The sequence below is a fragment of the Trichosurus vulpecula genome, chromosome 3 (assembly GCF_011100635.1).
Source record: "Trichosurus vulpecula isolate mTriVul1 chromosome 3, mTriVul1.pri, whole genome shotgun sequence".
NCBI lineage: Eukaryota > Metazoa > Chordata > Mammalia > Diprotodontia > Phalangeridae > Trichosurus > Trichosurus vulpecula.
Window position 1 is genome coordinate 405456964 of NC_050575.1, and position 24379 is coordinate 405481342.

The 24379-nt window shown below is 47.2% G+C and overlaps 1 protein-coding gene across 1 annotated transcript; it reads right to left on the reverse strand.

The window, feature by feature from the left end:
* Nucleotides 1-238: 238 nt before the first annotated feature.
* Nucleotides 239-19617, reverse strand: LOC118843197 (all-trans-retinol 13,14-reductase-like). The gene is made up of 11 exons (XM_036750684.1): nt 19256-19617; nt 15822-16004; nt 14345-14586; nt 13185-13386; nt 10523-10720; nt 9216-9335; nt 2939-3077; nt 2382-2491; nt 2129-2295; nt 1687-1846; nt 239-561 (listed from the first exon to the last, which is right to left on the reverse strand). The coding sequence occupies exons 1-11, from the start codon at nt 19425-19427 to the stop codon at nt 416-418; spliced, it is 1839 nt and encodes a 612-aa protein (XP_036606579.1). The 5' UTR covers nt 19428-19617; the 3' UTR covers nt 239-415.
* Between the last annotated feature and the right edge of the window lie 4762 nt (nt 19618-24379).

Genomic DNA, 24379 nt, shown 5'->3' on the forward strand with positions numbered 1-24379 from the left:
AATGGTGAATTCTCACCTCCAAAAGCTTGAATTTTTAGGTTTATGAGATATTAGATTATATAGTCATTTACTACTACACATTGTGTACCTAATCCCAAAGATCCATGTTATAGAAGTAGGACTAGCAACATAACTCCCTATGCTCAGCTCGCAGAGCTGAAGGAACCTGACTTTTAGAACCATGGTCTAAAATAAAAGAACGTCACTTTGGTGGATGCATTAAAAATCAAGCCAACAATTACTACTAAAATGATTATTATTTATTGAGTGGCTATTCCTTTCCACAAGGCACAGTGTAGTGGGTATTGGGTTACATTACAGGTAATAGGAGTCAAAGGTCCTGGAATCTTCCCTGCTCTCTCAGGCCATTTGGGACCAAGGACTCCCTTGCCATAGAGGGTCCACTTGGATTGTGCTAATTCATCTTCTTGGGCATGGCAGCTGAAACCTGGGATTGGAGCTTCATGATGTCCCGGTACAAGTTCCTTTGCAGGATGGCACTGCTGCACAATATAGCCCCATAGAGGGCCCCAAAAAAACCACAAGCGAGCACATCCTGCCCTAGAAGGAAAAAGCAAAAGCAAGGTCATGGGAGTCACTTCAGGCAAACTTTCCTAACAAGGAGAGCCATCCAAAAATGGTGAGGGTACATCTGCCTGGAACAAGCTGCCCCTCCCAGGTTGAGTTCATCACTTCTTATCTCATCACCAGGCTGCTAACTCAAGCCTTGATGGACACCAGGTCCCTCAGCTTCCTTTCCCCTCTGATTAGAAGGCTGGAGTGGGGATACATAACTTCACCCAATACCTTACTTTGTAGAGGATAGAAACTGGACTCTCAGTTCATTCCACTTTGCATCTGCTGCCTGTCTGGTGTTGACTTCAGGGAACAAGATGCTCCCCCAGCAGGCACCCTTTGGTCTGCCCCCTGCCTTTCCTGCCTCCTTCTGCATACTGGGAGAGCCCTTTAGGTTGTGAGCTCATTGAGTACAGGGACTATCTTTCTATTTATTGATTCTATCCACAGGGTCTGGCACACAGTAGGCACTAAATAAATGTTGATTAGATTGGGTTGGACTGGCGGTTCTCCCCACATCTTTGCTCAGAGAATGAACAGTCACTTGTGGGCATGTCATAAGGGGGATTCGTCCCCTGTAGGAGGTGGACAAGATGTCCACTTAAGTCCTTCCCAACTCAAGTTCTAGACTTCCGTGAACCTGAGTCCTGGGCCAAGCGGCAAGGTACCACTATGTCTGTCAGCCCAGCACTGAAGTCAAGACAGGAAGGGCCCTGGGTTCTGGTCTGGGATAGAAACCTTCTTCTCTTTTCTTTTCTTCTAGGGACATTAATCAGGTCAGCACAAAATGGTCCCTTGCTAAAGATGGACTATGCCATGCCCAAGTGCTAAGGGGTCACTTTGCTCAGACTAATCCTGGAAATCCAAGGGGACTGTCTCGAGGCACCACATATTCTTGTTCCTTGTTCCTTCTCCCCATCACTCCCGCAGGCCTATGTCCCTGATTTCCCTGGGATCCCACATATGTCTCCTACTGCTCACATGTGCTTATTACATTAAAGGCAAGGCCTGGGTAGAGGTGAAGGGATTTAGGTTTAGGGGCACATGGGGGGATGGGGAGGGGAGGGTACTTAGGGACAGCAGAAATCTCTGCAGAGTGAAGGAGCATACCTGTTAGGTAGAGATTGGGGATGGGGCTCTGGGTCCTCATTGCAGCTATTACTTGGGGTTGGAGACGGCTCAGGTCATGGTCAACCCCATAGAGCTCTCCACGGGGGGCAGCCAGAAAGAACTTATTGCTCAATGGTGACCCTGCTGAAACACTCTCCACCTGAGAAGGTGAGGAAGGTAGCAGAGGTGAGGAAATCCAATAGTGGCCTCAGACTCCAGCATCTGTGTTCTCTTCATTCTCTCCAGTCTGTCTACACTACTCCAAGGTGAGTCAAACCAATGGGTGCATGTGGCTATATCCCCTTACCCACAGTGTGACATTCCTTTAGGACCCCTCTCTCTTGTACCAAGATAAGGAGGGAGATTGTAAAGGTTGAGCTTCCTCTCTACCACTCACTTACATGACCCACCCTCTTTTCCCTCTTCCCACTCACTCCAGTACCTTCCCCTCCAACTGAGGATAAAGTTTCATCAAAACAGACATGGAAGCATCAATGAAGGAGTTCTTCAGGGCCTCATAATCACTCCCTCTCTTGCCCTGGGGCTCATCCTGCCATTCCTCAAACCACTCATAGCGGGCAGGCAACAACATCATCATTGTTGATTTGTCTGTGGAGATAGAGTTTTGGTCACTATGCTTGGTGCTGGGCCTATCCTCCCTCTTCCTTTCCCCTCTTCCATGGCCTCTGTCCCACCTGGGAACCTCTTCTCCCATGTTGGGTCTTTGGATGATGCTGAGGTGATGTAGAAAAAGGGAATGTGTGCCACAGCTTCATCCCTGGATAGGGAGTGGTATCTCTCCATCCTGTGGGGAGGAAAGAAGAGATCACCCACATGACTGGTTCCTCTACAGTTTGAATCAATGGAGCCACACTCGGAGGTGGTGTCTTAACCCTCTCAAAAGAAGGGGACAGGAGTCATTCTCCCCAAATAGGACAGTTAAGTAGAAGAGGAGCTGGACAGATTCCTTGCATCCAAAAATGCTGACAGAGACAACTTAAACAGGTAAAACCAACAACTGATCCTGGCACCAAAGGAAAGAGGAAGATAGCTTAGGAGATGGAAGGAGAAAAAAGATACAGGAGCTTCTAGAAGGAGATCTGACCTCAAAGAGGAAGAGTGAGCAACTGGCTGTGGAGACCCTGGGCCTCTGAATCAGTTTGGGACCCCTTTTCTGCCTAGCTTTTAGGAAACAGGAGGAGGATCAATGGCTACCCTCCGCCCCTAGCCCCAGCTCTCCTTTAGGTCTTACGCCTTGTCGATGTCTGTGTCAAAGTAGACATAACGGTTCTTGGCTTCCAGACCCAGGTCACTCTTGGAGCCCTGGAGGCAGATGAAGATACTAAGTGTAGACATGCCGTGCTGCACCATTCCCAGCTGGGTCTGTATACCTGTCAAAAAGACCAGTGACCTCAGCACCCAGAGACAGACTGGTGGCCATATGTATATGTGTGTACATATGTGTGTGTGTATGTATGTATGTATGTATGTATATGCCTACAGATGGGGTTAAAGTCACTGACCTCAGGGAAGCTTGCCTGGTGGTTGAAACTTACCCCTGTTGCCTGAGGGACAGCATGCTGGACACCCTCGCTTCCGAGTGGATCAGGACACTATTCCTACTTTCTAAAATATTTCATGAAAGGTCAAGGGACTTGAGAAAGGATCTGAAGAGCCAGAGGGAAATCCTGACCTGGGTCTGGAGGTTGGAGGGTAGAAGAAGGCAAAGGAGGACACTTGAAGTTAAGCAACAGATATGAGGCTCTTCCCAAAGAGACAGAAGCATCAACTTGTCCTCCAAGCAACAATAGGGTGGGGAGCCTGTGACCTTGAGGCCACATGTGACCCCCTAGGGCCTGCAGCCCTTTGACTGAATCCAAACAAATCCCCTTAATAAAAGGATTTGTTTTGTAAAACTTGGACTCAGTCAAAAGGCTGCACCCAAGGACCCAGAAGGCCACATGTGTCCTCAAGGCCGCAGGTTCCCCATCCTTGGTATGCTATCAGCAGCATCTGGTGAGTCCCTAAGGGGTAGAGACAAAGCCATTTGTCAACCAGATATTACTAATCCAGAGTTCTGGTGTCTTTCCATGGCAAGTATCGAATATCCGAAGGAGAAACCTCTCAGACTTGCCAAACCTCACTACCACAAACTTGTGGTGACTACAGTGAAGACAAATGATAACTGACTAAAATGATTTAGAAAGCATTGCCAAGGATTATGAAGTCTTGAGCCACAGTGCCAGCCACCCTGGGGGTGCTCTCGCACTTCTTCCCATCCTTCACCCCATCTGGCTGCTCATGTTCTTTAGATGAGTTAGGTCTCACCAGCTATGACCATTCCAGGAATGTGGAGATTTCCTGGGCCTTACTATCTGCTCCAGGCCCCCAGGGCTGACCATCTGCTGCTACTCCTTCCATTCCTTTAGGTACTGTTGTCTCACCTGTCCAGAGCCCCCCAAACCCTTGGGCCTTGCCATCTACCTGCACCCAAACTCATTATGTTGTACCCCCAATTACAGTGTGAACTCCAAGAAAGCAGAGACTGTCTTCACTTGTATTTGACAGCACTTCATAATTCTTAATAAAAGCTTTTTCCTTATTTCGTTCAGTTATGAAACTGAAGGCTAAGTGGCCTAGATGTTTTTTTTTTATCCCTGCTGCTGATTGTAGAGAAAAGTCTTAGAAAAGTGAGACAAATTTAGGAAGGGAACAGCTTAAGAAACTGGTGTCTGGAATCTAAATTTGGATATCTGGATCATGGCTTAAAATATAGGAATGATGTGCTCCTGGCCCTAGATGGAGGGCGCCTCATAAGAGCTGGGTAGCTAGGTGTTGCATGCAGTGGATACAGTGCTAGGCCTGAACTCAGGAAGCCTTAAGTTCAAATCTGGACTCATACACTTAATTCTGTGTGGTGCTGGGCCCTGGGCAAGTCACTCAACCACTGCCTGTCTCAGTTTCCTCATCTTTCAATGAGGACAATAGTAGCACCTACCTTCCAGGATCCAATCAGATGATATTTGTAAATCCCTTAGCACAGCCCAGCTTAACAAATGCTTAGTCTCCTCCCCTGGGCCCAAACCAAACAGGAGACAGAGAAAATATACTGCCTGTTTACCTATCAAGCTAAGTACCAGAAAGAATAGGGACAACAGAGGAAGAAGAATATTAGAGGAATTCTCATAAATTTACAAGCCCAAGACAAAAATCCTAGAAAGGTTTCAACCATAAAAGCCATGGCCTAAGATATCTTTACATAAATGCACAAAGTATTAGTAATGAGCAAAGAAATTAAAGCTCTTAATGAAAGGGAGCAAATTAGACTTCCTAAGCTTTTCTGAGATCAGGCAGGATGGGGGCCATGTCTGACAAAGTTATTGCAGGCATCATCTGCAGCACCCATGGCTCCACAGGACATGGCTTGGCCCATCCAAGCACCACCTACACTCCCTTCTCTTTCCAGCCACACACAGCTGCCTGAGCCCTGAGACAAATCCACCTGAGGCCTTCTACCCTATGGACAAAGTTAACCTACTTCAATCTTTACTCAATGATTCAGGCACTTCCACTAGTCATAGCCACTACCCATCACAGGGATTCAATACTTCAGGCTGCTGTTTTCCATCACCCAATGACTGCTCCTTATTCCCATCCCTCTCAATGTTCCCCCCCGACCTGAATCCTCCAACCCCCAAACTCTCCACTCCTCTACTGTCCCTGCTGGAAGACTGGAGATTTCACCTCAACCTTTCCTTCCCCGGTCTCTCCATCTTCTCATCCTCATTGAGTCCTGGCTCTCCAAGTGACCCAGCTTCTCTGGCCACCCTTTCCAGCCCTGGTTGCACTTTCACTCATTATGCTGTGTTCCCCACCACCCACTGATCTTAGAAGGGGAGTTGGAAAACTCTTTGCTCCCCATGGCACTTCCAGGTTCTCCCTCTACCTCCATGTCTCACTAACCTTTCCTTCTGCAAGATACACTCAATCCACATTTATCACCCCATCAAGATGTTGGTAGCTGTTGTCTGCAGACGTCTACGATGCTGTCCTTCCTTCTTCAGTGAGTTCAGTGCCTGGCTCACTGTATTTTTTTCTTTTAACTCCTGCCCTTACACCAAGAGCATTCAACATATCTGCTGATACTTCCGCAAACGCCCTTACCTCTCTTTCCAGCTTATTCATTTCCCATTACTCTACAGACAGGTCATATCTGGGATGCTGCCATCACCCACACATGCCTCACATCCATGTTCACAAACTCTGAAGTTCCTTTATCTGACAGATAGAACCTGAGAGAACCTCTCTCTCCCTTGCAACCCTGAACTACTGCTTTCTGTCCCATCAGATTTCTCCCAGTCCATCACCCTGCACTGATGACATTCTCTTCCCTTACCCATTTTGACCCATTGGTGGATCATTTCCCCCCTACTGTCTTCTCTCTAGGCCCTTGCCCTTTTCCTCTAGGGAAGACCTTGCCCTGATGAACTCTGACCTTGGATCATGGTGACCATCCCCTGCTTTTGCTCCTGTTCTTGTGCTGCTGAACAAAGCATGAGAAATTCATGAAACCCTATGGACTGGATCCACAACAAGCTTGTGTTACGTAATCTTAATAGGGCCCTCACTGTGGCAAGCCAAGCCTTGGGTAGAGGAGTGGATGGTAGTGGATAGAACAGTGGGCCTGGAGTCAGGAAGATCTGAGTCCAAATGTGGCATCAGACACTTACTGGTTGTGTGACTCTGGACAAGTCACTTTAACCACTGTTTGCATCAAATGAGAGAATCATTAGTTGGCACCATACAAACGCTTATTTCCTCTCCCTCTTTTACATCTCCTTTGTGGAATCATTACCCATTCACCATAACATTTCCAAAGTTGTTCCACCCTCCTTGAACTTCCCACAGCCCAACGCTCTACCTCCTTCCCCACTTCAGCTGAGGACTTTGCCTCACATTTCACTGAGAAAACAGGCCATTCTCAGAGCTTCTCTTCTCTCCTCACCTCACATCACCTGTGTCTTCCACCACTATTTCCTCCCTCATCTTTGCTTCACCTGATCACGAGCCCTTTCTCCCCGCCAAGGCACATGATCCCCTTCCATCCCATCCTCTCCAGCTGGTCACCCCTCTCATTTATCTCCAGTCTCTCCTTGTCTCCTGGTGACTTCTCTATTGCCCACAAACACGTCCGTGTCTCCCCATGTTCAAAAAAATCATCACTCGACCTGTCCATCCTCACTAACTGTCGTCCTATATTCCCCCTGTCGTGGCTAAACTCCAACAGGCATCTACCCCAGGTGCCTGCTCTTCTTCTCCTCTCCCTCTCTTAACTCTACAATCTGGCTTCCAACTGCACCCTGCAAATGCAGCTGCTCTCTCCAAAGAGACCAATGATCTCTTAACTGCGAAAGCCAGTGGTCTTTCTCAATCCAAATCTCAGAACCTCTCTGCAGCTTCTGACACTGTCAGTCACCTTCTCCTTGATTCCCTTCTCTCTCTTGGTTCTCCTCCTAGCTGTTGGACCACTCCTTCTCAGTCTCCTTTGCTGAATCCAAGCCGTGCCCATTAACAGTGGGTCCTTTTCTCTTGTTCCTATATACCATTTTTTTGGTGACCTTATGAGCTCCCGTGGATTCTATCATCATCTTTATACAAATGATTCTCAGCTCTGTTTGTCCCGATCTGACCTCTCTCCTGGCCTCCAGTCTCACATCACCAACTGTCTATTGGACATCTTGAACTGGATGTCCCACAGACATCGTTAACTCAACATGTCCAAACTGAACTCAGTATCTTTCCCCCATTTACTGCCAAGAACAGCCCCATTTCCCAGTTCCCCACACTGTCTCCAGACTGTCACTCTCCAATCCCCTCGTCCCCCATTTTGGTCCATTGCCAAGGCCCATCTATCTGACCTCCATAGCATCTCTGTAGATTCCTCTCCTTCCCTCTGACATTGCCACCACCATGGTGCACATAGCATCTCTGTAGACTCCTCTCCTTCCCTCTGACATTGCCACCACCATGGTGCACCCTCTCATGCCTGAACAAGGGCAAGGCCTGTAGGTCTCTCTGCCTCCAGTCTCTAACCCTTTCAGTCCATCACTCTCCCCTCGGTCAAACTGTCCTTCCTGCAGTGCAGGTCAGCCCAGGTCACTCACATTCCCTAAATTCTCCGTTATGTATACGATCAAATATAAAATCCTGTTTGGCTTTGAAAGCCCGTCATATCTTGACCCCTTTCCACCCATTCAATTGTCTTATACTAACAATCCTCCCAATACTGTTCTATGAGCTGCCTTCCTGACTGTTCCTCAAACAAGACTCTCCATCTCTCATGTCAGGTGTCTTTACCATGTGTCCCACTTTCCCACCCCCCATCCCTGGAATGACCCCGGCCCCCCATCTCTGCCTCTTAGCTTCCCTGGCTGCTTTCAGATCTTAGCTAAAGTCTGACCTTCTGTGAGAAGCTTCCTTTTTCTTCCTTCCTCTGTCAACGCTTTGCCGCTTGGTGTTAATACCACTGTCTTTGGGCTATGAGCCCGTCTCTTCACCCTTGTTCCCTCCAAGCACCCTTGTTCAGAGTATGGTGGGTTTTAGCTCACTGAGCTACTGCCCAAGCTTCAATGCAGGTCTCCTGATTCTAAATCCCTTACCCTTCCAGCACCCAGCCCAGTGCCAGGTACACAGTAGGTGCTCAGTGAATGCCTGTAGCCTTTCTCAATTTTCATAGCCACTCTGTTCTATTTAGGGCATCTTACATGTCTCAAACATCATGTCCATCTCCCACCAAAACAAGTTCCCTTCTGGCCTCTAAGCCTCTGATTAAGGGGACACTAAGCCTCCTATGTTTCCTTCCTCACAAGCCTCCCCTGGAACCTGACATTACCTCTCCAAAATTTAAAAATGTGTGTATGACCTTGGGGAGGTACACAGCCTGTCCAAAGGCCTACAAATGTCTGTCCACGGTCTGTTCTGCCTGTACACGGTGACATGAAGGGGTGCAGAGATTCAGAGGGCAAGGGCATGCTGTGAATGACTGTTGCTTAACAGTCAGCAAGCCTGCCCTGCTTTCTGTCGGGAATCTGAGTTCAAATCCAGCTTGAGACATTTCCTAGTTGTATGACCCTGGACAAATCACTTTAACCTCTGTTTGCTTCAGTTTCCCCATCTTCAAAATAGGATTGATAATAGTGACTAACTCCCAGGGTTGTTTTGAGGATCAAATGAGAACATATCTCTATAGTGCTGTGGAAATGTCACATGCTATAGAAGTGCTAGCCACCAGCAGACGGACTTGCAAGAGAAGAGGGAGACATGGACAGGAGGAAGAACCCGTGTACCAAGAAGGGGACGAGGATGATCGGGATTCAAGGACCATGACAAAGGAATCTGCCACCCAAGCCCCAGGCCTGGCTTTGACAGAGGGCATGAGGGAGGCAGTGACCTGTCTTCCCTAAGAAGAGTCTGCAGAACACAGCTGAGCCAGCCTGGAAGCAGAGCGGGGAAGGACAAGCGGCTTTTACCTGGCAAGCAGCGCGCCTTCTCAGGCAGCAAGCGCTCGTAGGTATTAAATATTCCTGCGCTGGAGATCACGATGGGAGCGTAGACGTTCACCAGGTCGCGGCCCTTCTTGACGCTGACACCTGCAAACAGAGGAGACTGGATGAGGTCCAGGAAGCCCAGAAAGGAAAGAGAAGCCCTGCAGAGCACAAAGGGCCTTTCACAATACATCTTCCAAAGGCCCACCTTGCCTCCTAAGCAGGGAGATAGATGCCTTAGCAGAGCTGGATAGCAGGTGATGCTTTCTTCAGGAGCCCCAGCTCCCCGTTCCCTGGTCTCCCTCCTTCTCCTCAGCTATTTCCTGGCATCACACTGCCCCCAACCCCATCTATTTCTGCCTCAATTTCACCCATACTGAAAATGCCACCTATCCTATGAAAACTTTTCTGCCAAAGTAATCCATTCCCGTCCTCAGAACTCCCCTAGTATTTGGTCTGTCCCTGTCTAATGAGCCCTATCATATTCATGTTATGGTTACCTATGACTTACAATTACTGGTACCTATTATCAATATCTGTGTCTCATGTCACAACCTTGGCATTATCAATGATTCCTCACTCTCTCTCACAACAAATAAGCCATCGGGTGCTGAATACTGTCATGTCCACTTCCACATATCTCTGATATCCACCTTCTCCTCTCAACTCAAACGGCCACCACCCTATCTTAGACCCTCACCAGTTCAGCTCTGGACTACTGAAACCACCTCCCAATTGGTCCCCCCATGTCAAATACATGCTGTCAGCCCAGTTGCCGAAGGAATTCCCTTGGGGGCAGGCCTCACTAGGTCCCTTCCCCTCTTGGTGAATTTCAGCAGCTCTCTAATGCCTCTAGGATAAAGTCAAATGTCTTCTTTTCAGTTTCTGCAGCCTTTACAAGTGGTCTCCCTCTGCTCTTACTCCCCATTCTGCTGCCTATGGCCCATGCTGATGGATGGACCTCCCACCCAACCTCCCACATCCTTCCACTGAACCTTGACAAGGTTATGTCTCCTTCCTGGAAGGTACTACCACCTCAACTTAGGCTCTGGGGTTCCCTGGCTTTCTTCAGATTCTACTCCAGCACCAGTCCCTACATGAAGCCTGTTCTGATGTCAATCGCCCAACGGCTCATCCTTCCCCATGCAGAAAATTTTTACCTTATGCCATTTTGAAATGCACATGTAATCTCTGACAGCATGTAATTTCTCTGAGGGTAAGGGCAATTTCATTGTTCTTTGCATTCCTAGAGACTGGCACAAAGCAGTTATTGAAACAGTGCTTGCTCTCACCACAGGCTTTTCCAGCAGAATCCAAGAGCACACTCTCCACTGTTGCCCTGGCAAGGACTGCACCCCCAGCCTGCTGAATCACTGGGATAAGGTGAAAAGTGATTTCACTGGAGCCTCCCTGGGGGTAAAAGGCTCCACGAAGGTAGTGGTGGATGAGCATGGCATGCATAGAGAAACTGGCATTCTCTGGGGGAACACCTGTGGGAGAAAAGTAAGGTGAGTGTTTTAGGTTTGGCACTCACACATTACCGGCCAGCATGATCCCTTCAGGACCAAAATCTCCCCCAATACGTAATCTATCAGGGAACCTTGTCACCAACCAAACCTGTGGTAATGGAAGAGTTCTCCCTCAAGATTGCAATGATGGCTTATTTAAAGATGACAGCCACATCTCACAGGACAGCAAAAGTTCCAGGGCACAGAGTGAAGGAACTTTTATGGGGTAGTGACATTCATTTGTTCATTGTTTGTCCTTCAGGCTCAAAGAGGACCTTGACATCAGGAAAGTGGTGTCATTACTTGCAAGTGAGTTGGATTTAAGTGTTGCAGGGCTCTGCAAAGTCACCAGCCTCACGCTCTCCTTGAGAGCTATCTGAGTCCAGTGACAAGACACAGATCAGGTCAGGATGACCTGAGATGGCCCAGATGCAGTGGGGGACTGTGGCCTTTTTAAGCTGAGGTCTTTCCCAGGTCTCACTTTGACTAACACAATGACCATTCAGTGATGTGCTGAATGAAATAGCATTTAAGTACTTAAAGGTATAAGAACTACAGGAAGACTCAGCTATTAAGTCAGCAAATGTTGGGATTTCAAACAAGTGACAAACCCAACAATGGTGTGGGGGCAAATTCTAGAGACCTAGCAATGATTCAACCAGCATCTAGCTGATAGCTAGAGAAAAGGAAGGCAGGTGAGAGTCACAAGAAGGCGCACTCGGCTATGTCACAGGGGGCAAAGGAAGTGGAATTACACCTAATAAGGCTGGCAAAGTAGGGTAGAGATAGGTAATAAAATCTCTATTTGATCCCAGATGGGATGAGCAACTTCTAGTTCCCCTTGAGTAAGGGCATGATATGATCAGATGTGCTTTAACAACGTAGAAGATGCTAAGTGGGAAGGCAAAGGTCACAGTGATGGTCTGGGTAAGAGAGGATGAGGGCTGGAAACCAAGTGGTGGATATGAGAGTAGAGAGAAGGGAACAGACACCATCAGAAGGGCCTCATCAGAGCTGGCCCTCCACTGGCTTAGCTGTCAAGTACCCAAGATTCCTCTGGCATAATGAAGAAGCATTAGCAAGGACATTTGACAACAACAGAATGAATAAAATGGGTCACATTTAGAGTGTTTTATGACTTAAAAAGCACTTCACATCTATTCTCCCTGAACAAATTTAGTAGGCTGGTAGTATGAGTATTACTTCAATTAGGGAAACTGAGGCTCACAGGTAAACTGAGTGCTTACTGGTCTCCCAGTGTAATGGCAAGCAAAGTGGGACTTTTTGTTGTCTTGTTTTAGAGTGCTTCTCAACACTAAGGCAATCAAGTGCCTTTGACTGAGTCTTGGTTTGCTAGTTAGGTCAGGAGAGGTGTGAAACCCTTGAGAGGTGTGAAGTGCTCTGATCCTGAAGAAGTGTATATAAACTCTGAGGTTAGCATTTTGTTTGGGAGCTCTCACTCACTGGGAAGAGTGTCCTGGGATTTGATGAGACAAGACTCTGGGTAGCCTCATGGAGCCCCCCGGCTTTGAAAACCCAGATGTTGGTGCTTCTCTCTCTGGTAACTGTGTTTGTATTGCTGTGGTCAGAGAGAAGCCTGTGTGCTGATTTGTGTTATTTTGCTCTGTTTATATTTTCTGTTTGTACTTGCTCTGAAGTTCAGGGTGCTGGCTCTTCCCCCTGAACTGAGTGAATGGTATATGTATGTTTAATTAAAGTAAGACTGTTAACCCCTTAAAGTTGCTTTCCTTAGAAAAGCAGATCAAAGGACCTGTGCTAGCAGCCCTCCTGTGTGCTCCTGCTGTTGGTCTTTCACCTCCACAACAGCTGCTAGCAGCACTGTTGTTACTACACCCAGCTGTTCAGTGGTAGAGCCTGGACTTGAACCCAGCTCCTCTGGTGACAAATTCAGTTTCTTTTCAAGCCAATGGATTTATGATCTAATCCATGTTGGTCCTCCCTCCAGCAGATCACAACCCATTCAAGGTGGCAGAGTGACAATAAGAATAATGAAGATAGGTAGAATTATACAGCATCAGCCATGTGCCAGGCACTGTACTTAGCCATTTACAAATATGAACTCATTGTTCCTCACAACGACCCTAGGAGGTAGATGCTCTTATGATCCCCATTTTATAGCTGTGTAAACTGAGGAAAACAGAGGTTGAGTGACTTGCTTGGGGTCACACAGCTAGTAAATATCTGAAGCTAGATTTGAACTGAGGTCTTCCTGACTCAAGACCCAGCACTCTGTGCAATGCAACACCTAGTGACGCACAAAAGACGAGCCGTCTTGTTAACAGGCTCTTGGGGGCTACAAGTATAAACTCCTCTTCCCTCCAATGCCAGCAAAGCAAGGAGAGCCAAGAGACAAGCAGTCTGTTCACAAAGGCTGCCCCCTCCCCACCTGGCTGCTCCCAGTGTTCCCAGAGCCCAACGTCCATACCATAGGTGGGAAAGATATAGCTGAGCACGGTTTTGAGCTCCGGGGAGGCAGGCAGCTGGTTGAGCACGTCCGCTAAGCTCTGGGTGGCTGCTCTAAAGAAAGGGGAGAAAAAGGCCAGCACCCCAAACTTGTCCAAAAGCTTCACCATGGGCAAAGGGATGAGCTTCAGCATGGCCATATGAGAGGATCCTTTTGCCACCTCCTGGAGAAAGAAAGGACCCCAGGCAGAAAGAAGTTACTGCATTCCTGGCCCTGCCAGCCCAAAGAGCTGAGGCCCCGTTGACATGGGCCAGATCTCAATCACTAAGCAGGTGGGAAGAAGCATAGCCTGACTTTAAAGGAGGGGGGGTCCCTCCCAGCACTTCCCAAATCATTCTTAGAAAGATCTGCATTTTGAACATTTTACTCATTAATCCTTACTAAGAACCAATGCTGTTCCCAGGGCAACACAGTGACCTGAGCCCTGCCCTGATCTACTGAAGGTAAAACTGGGGAGTGTAGGATGTTTGTTTTAGGGTTTTTCCACCACCGCTTTGGGCTCTTCTTCCTGTTCATGGCCCTCTCCCCCTCTGTCCAGTGCCCTCAGGCTGTGCCCCTTCCCACCCTAACTGCCCACAGACCACAGATGACTCATTCTCCACAGCAGTGTTCAATGCCCCCAACCTGGCCTGAGCCTTCCTTCCCTCCATCAAATTCCCTTTCTTCAGGACCCTGTGAGGTGACAGGAGCTAATCTAATAAACTAGAGCCTACTAAAATAACAGGTTTTAGATGGCACCTACTATGCTCCAGGCACAGGGCTAATGCTTTACAAGGATTATCTCATTTGATCTTTAGGACAACCCTGGGAGGTAGGTGCTAATATTATCTTCATTTTACAGAAGAGGACACTGAGGCAGACAGCTGTTAGTGACTTGTTAGGGGCTAAGACTTTCCTGCCCACCAGTGTATCTTCATGGGAGCCCTCAGTGCTTGTAAAGGAGGAAATCCCCAAGGCCATGGCTTGGGGGTGTCAGGCAAATATCCAATGTCCTGATGAGAAGCAGCTGGGGCCAGAAGTCTTGTCCCTCCTCCATCTCCACTTTCCCCCTGTAGGTCAATGCTGGCCCTTCCTGGGTCTCTGCAGATGGGGAGGAGCCTCCCAGCTCAGCCCAGTCTTACCTTCACCATGTTCATGTACTTGTCAATGGCGGCTTCTTCATGAGGAAACTTTTCCTTGAGGCCCCGAATATAGGCTTTCTCCCCAGCGTACATGGGGAACTCCTTTCTGCCACTGGGTCCCTCCAGCACCACGATGTCAAAGGGGGAGTCCATGGGAGCCCAGTCCAGCTGCCCCTCCGTGATCTGGTCCAAGAGGAAGCGGTTAAAGCTGCCCTCTTTCAACTGCCCAATATAATGGATTCCTGTCAAAGAGTGGTATAGAATGGGTATGCTGCTGAGCATAACCCCACAGAGGTAGAGAAAGAAGGAAAGTCACATGAAGGTGGCTGGAAGCTCCCAAACTTCCCCTCATATAGATCAACCCTGGGATCACCCTTTGGTAACAGGAAAGCCCCAGACCAGCTGTCCTTCACTTGGCAGCTCAGTGGTGCACTGGACAAAGAGCTGGGCCTGAAGTCAGGAAGACTTGAGTTCAAATCTTGGCTCAAACACTTATGAGCTGTGTGATCCTGGGTGAGTCACTTAATCTCTGTTTGCCTCAGTTTCCTCATCTGTCAAATGCGGATCATACTAGCACCTACTTCCCAGGGTTGTTGTGAGGATCACATGAGATAATATAGTTGTAAGGGCTTAGCAGAGTGCCTGGCACACAGCAGGCACTTAATAAAAGCGTGGCTTTGTTTTGTTTTGTTTTTTACTCTCCACACTCTGCCACTGCTGTTTGGCTGTCTTCTCTCACTGTTGAACTCTCAGAGCCTTCACTATGAGAAGGGTCCCAGTCTGGCCACTTCATTCTCCAGACTTTGCCCCCAGTGACTCAGCTCCCTTCTCTGCCTGAGCCACCCTCCCAGGGTCCCCTTCTCTCCTCCATTTTGAGGAAGGGCCCAGCTCAGCCAGGCTCCAGCCCATTCCACCCCAGCCCCTCTCCCCATTAGAATGTAAGCTCTGAAGGCAGGGACTGTCTTTTAGCTGGTATTTATGTCCCTAGTGCTTAGTACTGGACCTGGCCCAGAGTTAGAATTCTAATAAAAGGCTTGTTGCCTGGACTTGACCCAGAAGTAAGGATAACCTCCCCTGCTCTAAGGAAATCTCCCTGTCTGGTCTATAAGACAAACCATGAACAAGGCTACAGAGAATTCTTGTGTACTGAAAGAAAAAAAGAGAGTCTATTAAGGAGAGGGACTCACTAAACCAATGAGGATGCCTAGTGTCACCTTCCGTCTGGTTTCCTCTAACTCCCAATCCAAGTCACCTGGTGCCACCGTAGCAGAACTTTAAGATCATTAGTCTGGAGGTGGAAGGGACCTCAGAGGCCAACTGGTCTCATCTTCCTCATTTTACAAATAAGGAAACTGAGGCCCAGGGAGGCAGTAGGAGGCAGAACCCAGCTTTGGCCTCCAGCACTCTTGAGTTCTGTATCCTCTTCCCTAGCCTGTGTTGCCACCCTCAGGTATGCCCGGAAACAGACCTACTTTACCTGTGTCAAACTCCAGACCATTTTCACTAAAGGTATGACAGCAGCCGCCTGCCTTGGTGTGCTGCTCCAGCACCAGGACTCGCTTTCCTGCTTTGGCGAGGATGGCCGCTGCTGCCAGGCCCCCGATGCCACTCCCAATCACCACAGCATCCAGGTGGTCTGGCACACGACTGGCAGAGAAAGCTGTGAAAGAAAGTGTGGGAGAGATGGCATGTTGATCTCTGAGACAGCATTAGATGAGTGGGAGGTGGAACAGGAATCTAAGCGAACATCTCTGGCCACGTACAATGAGAAAAGCCACAAGTACAGGCACTGACCCTCTGTCTCAAGGAGAGTGAGATATGTAATCTGAACTGGCATAGTCTATTCCAATGAAAATTTTCCCATACCTAATGAGGACCTGACTCATCAGATAACAGCAGTTGAGAGGTGAGTTTAGAACCTGGAGTCCAAACAAGAGATAAGATCCTGGGTCTTCCCCTCCCAGATTGACTTTTTTTTTCCGGATTAGGTAAAAGAGGCCATTCTCTGCCCCATTTCTTACCTAGCCTTAATAACTGAATAGGTGTGACCTCCCCCTGGTCTCTCATTCTGGAAACAGAGATGAGGCTTGGAAGTCAGGAGACAGTGCTGGCCTTGGACTCAGTCGAAAATCAAAAAAGTATCAATTAAGGGCCTACCATGTGTCAGGTCCTCTGCTAAGTGCTGAGGGTACAAGAAAAGCAGCCCTGCCTTTGAGGAGGGGATAGTTAAATGGATGAAACAACTTGTACAGATATAGGTACGTAAGGAGTAGATGGAAGGTAACCTTGGAGGGAGCTGGGAGACAAGGAAAAGGCCCCCTTAAAAAGGTGACATTGGAGCATAAGAGGCTGCATTGAGGAGGGTGAACATTCTTGGTTGGTGGAACAGCCAGTGTGGAGGCAGCGAGGAGATGGAGCATCACTGATTGGAAAGAGCTGGACCTGGAGTCAGGAAAAGCTGAGTTCAAATCTGGCCTCAGACACTTAGTAACTTTAGTGTGACCTTGGGCATGTTATATAACCTGTTTGCTTCAGTTTCCTCATCTGCAAAATGGGGATAATAGAGTCCCTACTTCCCAGGATTGTGAGGATCCAATGAAATAATATCTGTGAAGGGCTCAGCACAGGGCCTGGCACACAGCAAGCGCTACATAAAGGAGAACTATTGTGTTATTGTTAAATGAGGAGCAGCAAGTATCCAGCATGGCTAGAATAGCTGTAGAGTGTGTGAAGGGGACAAGAAGCATGGAATGTTAGGAAGGGGCCTAGTTATGAAGAGCTTTACAGGCCAAACGGAGGAATTAGCATGTGATCCTAGAAGTAACAGGGCGCCCTTGGAGTCTACTGAATCAGGGAAGGATAGGGTCAGGGAGAGGGGAAGGGAGAAGAGAAGATGATCAGACCCAAGCTTCAGGAAAATCGCTTTGGTAGCTGAATGGAGGATAAATTAGAGTAGGAAGACACTTGAGGCAGGGAGATCAATTAGAAGGCTACAATGGTAGAGGCAAGAGGTGAGGATGGTCTAAACTGGGGTGATGGCCAGAGCAGAGAGAAAGGAAACCATAGAAGAGATGGAATGAGGAGGACAACACTAAGATTGGATGACTGATTGGTAATTAAGGTGAGGAATCAAGGATGATGCTGTGCCTGCAAGCCTGGGAGCCTAGAAAGGTGGACGGTAGTTCCCTCAAAAGAAACAGGAAAGTTCAAAAGATGGGTATGTTGGGCAGAAAGAGAGTGAGGTCAGTTTTGGACAAGCTAGATTTGAGATGCCCATGGGATCTCCTCTTTGTAATGTCTAATAGGCAGTTGGTGGTATAGGGCTGGGGCTCAGGAGACTAGGGCTGGATCTGGAGATGCAGCAGTCATGTGCAGAGAGGTGATCACTAAACCATGGGAGCTGATGAGATCTCCAAGTGAGAGAGTACAGAGGAAGAAGAGGCCCCAAGGCAGAGCTCTGGGGACACCAAGAGGTAGTAGGTGGGACAGGAATGAAGATCCAGCCACAGGGATGGAGGAGTAGTCAGGTTGGAGCAGAACCAGGAGAAAGCAGTGCCAGAACATCTGAGAGAAGAGACTTTACAGGAGGAGAAGGTGGTCAATACCTTCCAAGAAAGGCCACGGAGGAATAGGCCACAAGATCTGATGATTAAGAGATCACTGATGGATACATAACTTAGAGACATTAAGGATAGCATCATAAACAATCTGGGGAGCAAGAAAGAAATGACTTTTTAGGTCTATGGATGGGGAAGAACTCGTGAACAAATGGGGGCCAGAGAGGATCCAAAACAGACAATTTTGATTACATAAAATTAAAAGGTTTTTGGATAACAAAGCCAATACAACTCAAATTAGAAGGGAAACATACAGGGGGGAATGTTTGCAACAAGTCTCACTGATCAGAATTTCATTTTCAAGATCTATGAGGAATTCATTCAAACCTCTTATAAAAGCCATTCCCAACTGATAAATGGTGAAAACAGACATTTTAATAAGGAAGAAGCCCAAGCTGTCAATGGCCATACGGAAAAATGCTCAAAATCACTAATAATTAGAAAAATACAAATGACAGTAACTTTTAGGTTCCAACCTCACATCCACTAGATAGGCAAAGATGATAAAAAAAGGAAAATAACAAATGTTGGAAGGTCACAGGCACATTAAATGCCATGCTGGCAGAGCTGTGAATTGCTTCAGCCATTCTGGCAAGCAATTTGGAACCTTGCCCAAAGAATTACTTAATTACTACTATTACCATTACTTAATTACTTAATCACTACTAGGCCTATAACCAAAAAGGTCAAACATAGAGCTGAAGGACCCACGCCTACAAAAATATTTCTACCAGCTCTTTTTTTGTGATGGTAAAGAGGTGGAAACTAAGGAGGTGCCCATCCACTGTGGAAAGGTTGGAAAAATCATGATATATAAATACAATACTATAAGATACGCCAGAGAAGTCTTGAGTGAAATGACACAGTGCAGAAGGCTAAATGAAGAAGGCCCATTAAGCAGCTATTCGGTGCCGGGGGCGAGGGACACAAGCTCCGGGAGGAATAACTGGGCTCTGTAGAACTGGCTCTGCGAGTGGTTCGTAGTGAGGGCCCGCCGGGCTTCGTAGCTAGAGGTCACTGAGCCAGGCTGACCAGACACTTAGAGCTTGTCCACGTCCGGCCCCGACAGCCCCTCTGGGGGGCTCAGGGCTACACCCTAGTCTGACCTGTGGGGAAACTGGGGCCGTGGGCGGGGGTGCCTCGCTCAAAGTCACAGATCCTTGCGGGAGTGGGTCCCGCCGGTGACACGCTCTGAAACCGTCGGGCCTGGATCCACGCCACCTCCCCGCCAACCCTCCGCTTCCGCTATGGGTTTTACATAGAGGGAAACTGAGGCACAGCGCGGGACTCGCACCTTGCTTGAGGACTCTCTTGCGGGCCTCCCGGTCGGTCACCAGCGGCTCCCGCGGCCTCCTCACGTCTTTCGCGAAGGGGTTCGGGCCGCCGCCGCCCACGAACCTCCGGACCCGGGTCACGAGCAGCGCGACCCCGGCCGCCAGCGCCAGCGCCCACCACAGCCACAACATCTTGTTGACCGCCTCCGAGGAATGGAGCCCGAGGTGGTCTGGCCAGATATAAGGAGGGCCTTGGGCGCCGCCCCGCCCATAGCCCACCCACCTCGCTCCGCACCACTAGGGCGGGCAGCAAAATTGGGCAGTCCAGCGACTGGACGTCGAAGTTTGCACCCTGGCTCTCTGCCCGGTTCGGCGAGGAGTCGTTAGGGCTGGCTAGCGAGGACTCCTGGGAAGTGTAGTTCCGGCTCGGCCGCGCGCTGTTGGGGGGTGGGGTGGGGCACCGAGGCAGTGGGCAGGTGTAGACGCAGGGAGAGTGAGTTTGAGGGGGAGCTGGTGGACGGAGGCGGACCCTGGGGGAAAGGGATCACCGAGAGGGGAGGCGGCGTTGGAGGCTGAGGCCGGTGGGTGACTGCAGGACGCGGCACCGCGCCGAAGGCCCAGTGTCCCCCTCAGCCCCCTCGTCCAGCTTCCCTTGGAGGCGGGAAGAGGGCGTTACCCGAAGGGCTTGATATTATGTAATCTTTCCAGCCGCTGGGGCTCCCCTGGTGCATCCTGGGCTTTTTCCGCTTGAAGGAATTGGGGATGGGGATCGGGGAGGGGCAGGTATCTCATTGTGTAGAGACCTCCCATCTCCAGGGCAGCTTGGCACCGTTTCTGCAGCTTAGGGTTATCACTTTTGATTACTACCCCCGGGTAGTCTGGTGAAGACTGTGGACCCTCTTATGTGCATCAAATACGGTATGTAGGGCTGCAAAGGAAGCCAGTTATGTAGATACAGTTATAAAACTACACTTTTTAAAAACCCAACAAGTTTGTACAGAGTTGTTCCAATGTTGTCTCTCCATTAGACTGACCTGTATAAGAGCAGGATATGTTTTTCTTTTTTCCCATTCCTCAGCCCTTAGCTTAGGAACTGACAATCCAGTCTAATTCAATCACCATTTATTCAGTGCCTCCTACATACTTTGTATTTGTGCTAAGCGCAGAGATCACCAAAAAAAGAAAAAGAGAACCATGCTCTAACACATTGCTTATAGTATCAGCCTTTATACCTAAATCATGAACCCATTTTGACTTTATTTTGGTATATGGTGTAAGATACTGTTCTATGCCGTTTCTGCCATAATATTTTCCAGTTTTCCCAGCAGTTTTTGTGAAATAGTGAATTCTTAACGCAGAAGCTGGACTCTTTGGGTTTATCAAAGAGTAGATTGCCATAGTCCTTGACTACTGCATTTTGTGGTACCTAACCTATTCCACTGATCCATCACTCTGTTTCTTAGCCAGTACCAAGTAGTTTTGATGACTGCTGCTTTGTCACAGAGTTTTAATATCTGGTATGGCTAGGCCACCTTCCCTAGCATTTCTTTTAATTAATTCCTGTGGTATTCTGGGCCTTTTATTCTAACAGATGAATTTTGTTATTATTTTATCAAGCTCTGCAAAATGATTTTTTGGTAGTTTGATAGGCACTGAATAAGTAAATTAATTTGGGTAAAATTGTCATTTATTATATTAGCTCGGCATAACCATAGGTAACTGATGTTTCTTCTTTGCCTATTCTAATTCCTTCAATTTCTTTTTCTTCTCTTATTGCTAAAACTAACATTTCCAGTACCAAATTGAATAATAGGGGTGATAGTGGACATCCTTGTTTCACCCCCGATTTTATTGGAAATGCATCTAGCTTATCCCCATTACATATAATGCTTGCTGATGGTGAGTGTTGTATTTGGTCAAAAGCTTTTCTTGCATCTATTGAGATAATCATATGGTTTCTGCTAGTTTTGTTGTTGATGTGATCAGTTATGCCGATAATTTTCCTAATATCGAAGTTTACCTTTGAGATTTATGGAAAAGGGAAGAATTCATGACCAAACAATAGATAGAGAGTATTACAAAATGCAAAACGGACAATTTTGATTATGTTAAATTGAAAAGTTTTTGTACCAACAAAGCCAATGCAACAAAGATTAGGAGGGAAGCAGAAAATTGGGAAAAAAATCTTTCCAACATGTGTCTCTGATAAACGCCTCATCTCTAAAATATTACAGGGAACAGAATCAATTTTATAGGAATACAAGTCATTCCCCAATTGAGAAATGGTCAAAGGATAGGAACAGGCAGTTTTCAGAGGAAGAAATTAGAGCTATCTGTGGTCATATGAAAAAATGCTCTAAATCACTATTGATTAGAGAAGTGCACATCAAAACAAGTTGAGTACCACATCTCTCCTGTCACATTGACTAATATGACAAAACAGGAAAATGATAAGTGCTGGAGAGGATGTGGGAAAATTGGAACATTGTTGCATTGTTGGTGGAGTTGTGAACTAATCCAGACATTCTAGAGAGCAATCTGGAATTTTGCCCAAAGGGCTATAAAAATATGCATACCCTTTGACCCAGCAGTACTACTTCTAGGACTGTATCTCAAAGAGATCACACAAGTGGGAAAGGAACCCATATGTACAAAAGTATTTATAGCACCTCTTTTTCTGGCGGCAAAGAATTGGAAATCAAAGGGATCAATTGGGGCATGACTAAACAAGTTGTGGTATATGAATGTAATTGAATACTATTGTACTATAAGAAATGAGGAGCAGACAGACTTCATTGTAACCTGGAAAGACTTACATGATCTGATGCTGAGTGGGGGGAGCAGAACCTGGAGACCATTATACACAATTGCAGACACACGGTATCTGTGATGACTGATTTTGATAGACTTGGCTCTCCTCAGCAATACCAGGTTCAAAGACAGCTCCAGAAGGCTCACGATGGGAAAAGCTATCCACATCCAGAGAAAGAATTATGGAGTCTGAATGCAGATTGAGGCAAATTATTTGCTCTCTTTTTTTTTCCTTCTTTTTTGGTTTTGTTTCTTCTTTCTCATTATTCATTCCATTGGTTATAATTCTTGTTTACATCTTGACTATTACGTAAATAAGTTTAATGCAAAGGTATATGTAGAACCTATATCAGATTACATGCCATCTTGGGGTGGAGGGGGGAGGAGAGGGAGGAAGAGAAAATTTGGAACTCACAAACTTGTGGAACTTAGTGTTGTAAACTAAAAATAAAAAATAAATGTAAAAAATGGATCTAAGACAAAAAGAAAGAAAGAAAGAAAGAAAGGAAGGAAGGAAGGAAGGAAGGAAGGAAGGAAGGAAGGAAGGAAGGAAGGAAGGAAGGAAGGAAGGGAAAGAAGGAAAGAAAACAAACCAGGTCCTGCCTTCAAGGAACTTCCAATATGGACTTGGGACCTTCCCTACCCTGATTGCCCTCCTCTGGTCTGTCTCCCGTTTGCCAGTGTTCTCCTTGAGCCTTGGTTCCTGGAGCAGAATGCAGTGCTCTAGATAGGGTCTGACCAGGGTAGAAATAGAGCAGACCTATCCCCTCTTTATTCCTAGAAGCTTGGCCTCTGCGTGAGGCCCAAACCACACTTGCTTTTTGGCTGTCCTTTAAAGTAGATGCTATCATGCCATGACTACAGGCTTCACATAATGTTTTATATATGTGTGTATACACAGATGAAGTCAGTTACTTACTTACTTAAAATACCTATTCAGTGAGTTTTCCCCTTCCAGGGATATATGAATGACTTAATTGATGAGGGTACTTCTTCTGTTGGTGCAGATGGAAGCCCACCTATGCATTTCCAACCTCTGGGAAGTGGCAGTGCAGTCTACTAAGAAGTCAAAGAACCTGGGCTCAAATCTCTCCTCCAGAAATCACTGCCTGAGAGACTTGGAACAAGTCATGTGGCCCCTCGGGCTTCCTTTTCCTCTGAGGTTGCTTCCAGCTCTGGCTCTGTGAGCGAGGAGCCTTCTTCAAGGGTCTTTTCTTTTTTTGGTTACTGCCCTGTGGATAGGGGTCTGACCTCTTCCTTGTCTTTGCAGTATAACTCTGTGCTTCCTTTCACCACTCCCTCTTTCCCTACATTTGCCTTTCCACATACTTTCAGGCATCTCCAATTTAGATCATTTGAGACTGGGATGTCTCATGACTCCCAGCTCTGTTTCATTACCAGGAGAACTTTGGCATCACAAAGTGTGCCTTAGTGTCTGATAACAGGTCAGGGTGCATGGCACTCTTGCTCCTGTCCAGCCTCCTCTCCCCATTTCAGCTGTGTTCTCATGCACAAAGTAAACATGTGAAAATGACAGCACCTAGTACAATGCCTTTCATTTAGCGATGGTGTTGTTTAGTCGATTTTCAGTCTGACTCTCTGTGACCCCATTTGGGGTTTTCTTGCAGAAATATGGAGTAGTTTGCCATTTTCTTCTCTAGCTCATTTTACAGATGAGGAGACTGAAGCCAACAAAATTGACTTGCCCAGGGTCACTCGACTCGGAAGTGTCTGAGGCCAGATTTGAGCTCAGGTCTTCCTGACTCCAGGCCCAGTGCTCTATCCACTGCACCACCTAGCTGCCTTGTATATAGTATTTAATAATAACTATTTGTTAATTTGAAATGGATTTACATTTATTAAAAAATTATTCTTCCAAGGACAGGTGTGCCTACCTTCTTTACACTAGTACTGTGACCTATCTTCCAGCCATAGTTCTTTTTGCCATGTAAAAACTAATTTTCCTATTTTCCACAAGCTGATGTTTAAAAACAGGAGGTCCAAATGAAGGTTACCTGCAGGACTCTGATGTAGAGTGCAGAGAAGATGCTTTATATAACTGATCTTCTTACTTCTGCTTTCCACAATAGTAGCTTAGCCTACTTAGGATTGTCAAATATCCTGCTTCGCTGGCTTCTTGCTTCCTGTTGTTGCTGTTGCTGTTGCTTTTGTCCTTCATTTTTGAAGAGCACCATGACTTCAGGGAGGTGATGCCATGATGTGCAAGTGAATTGGATATAAGTGAAGGAGGGCCGTGTAAAGCCACCAGCCTGACTTTCTCCTCCAGAACCTTCTGGACAACACAGCTCGTTCTTTCTTTCACTTTCATATGC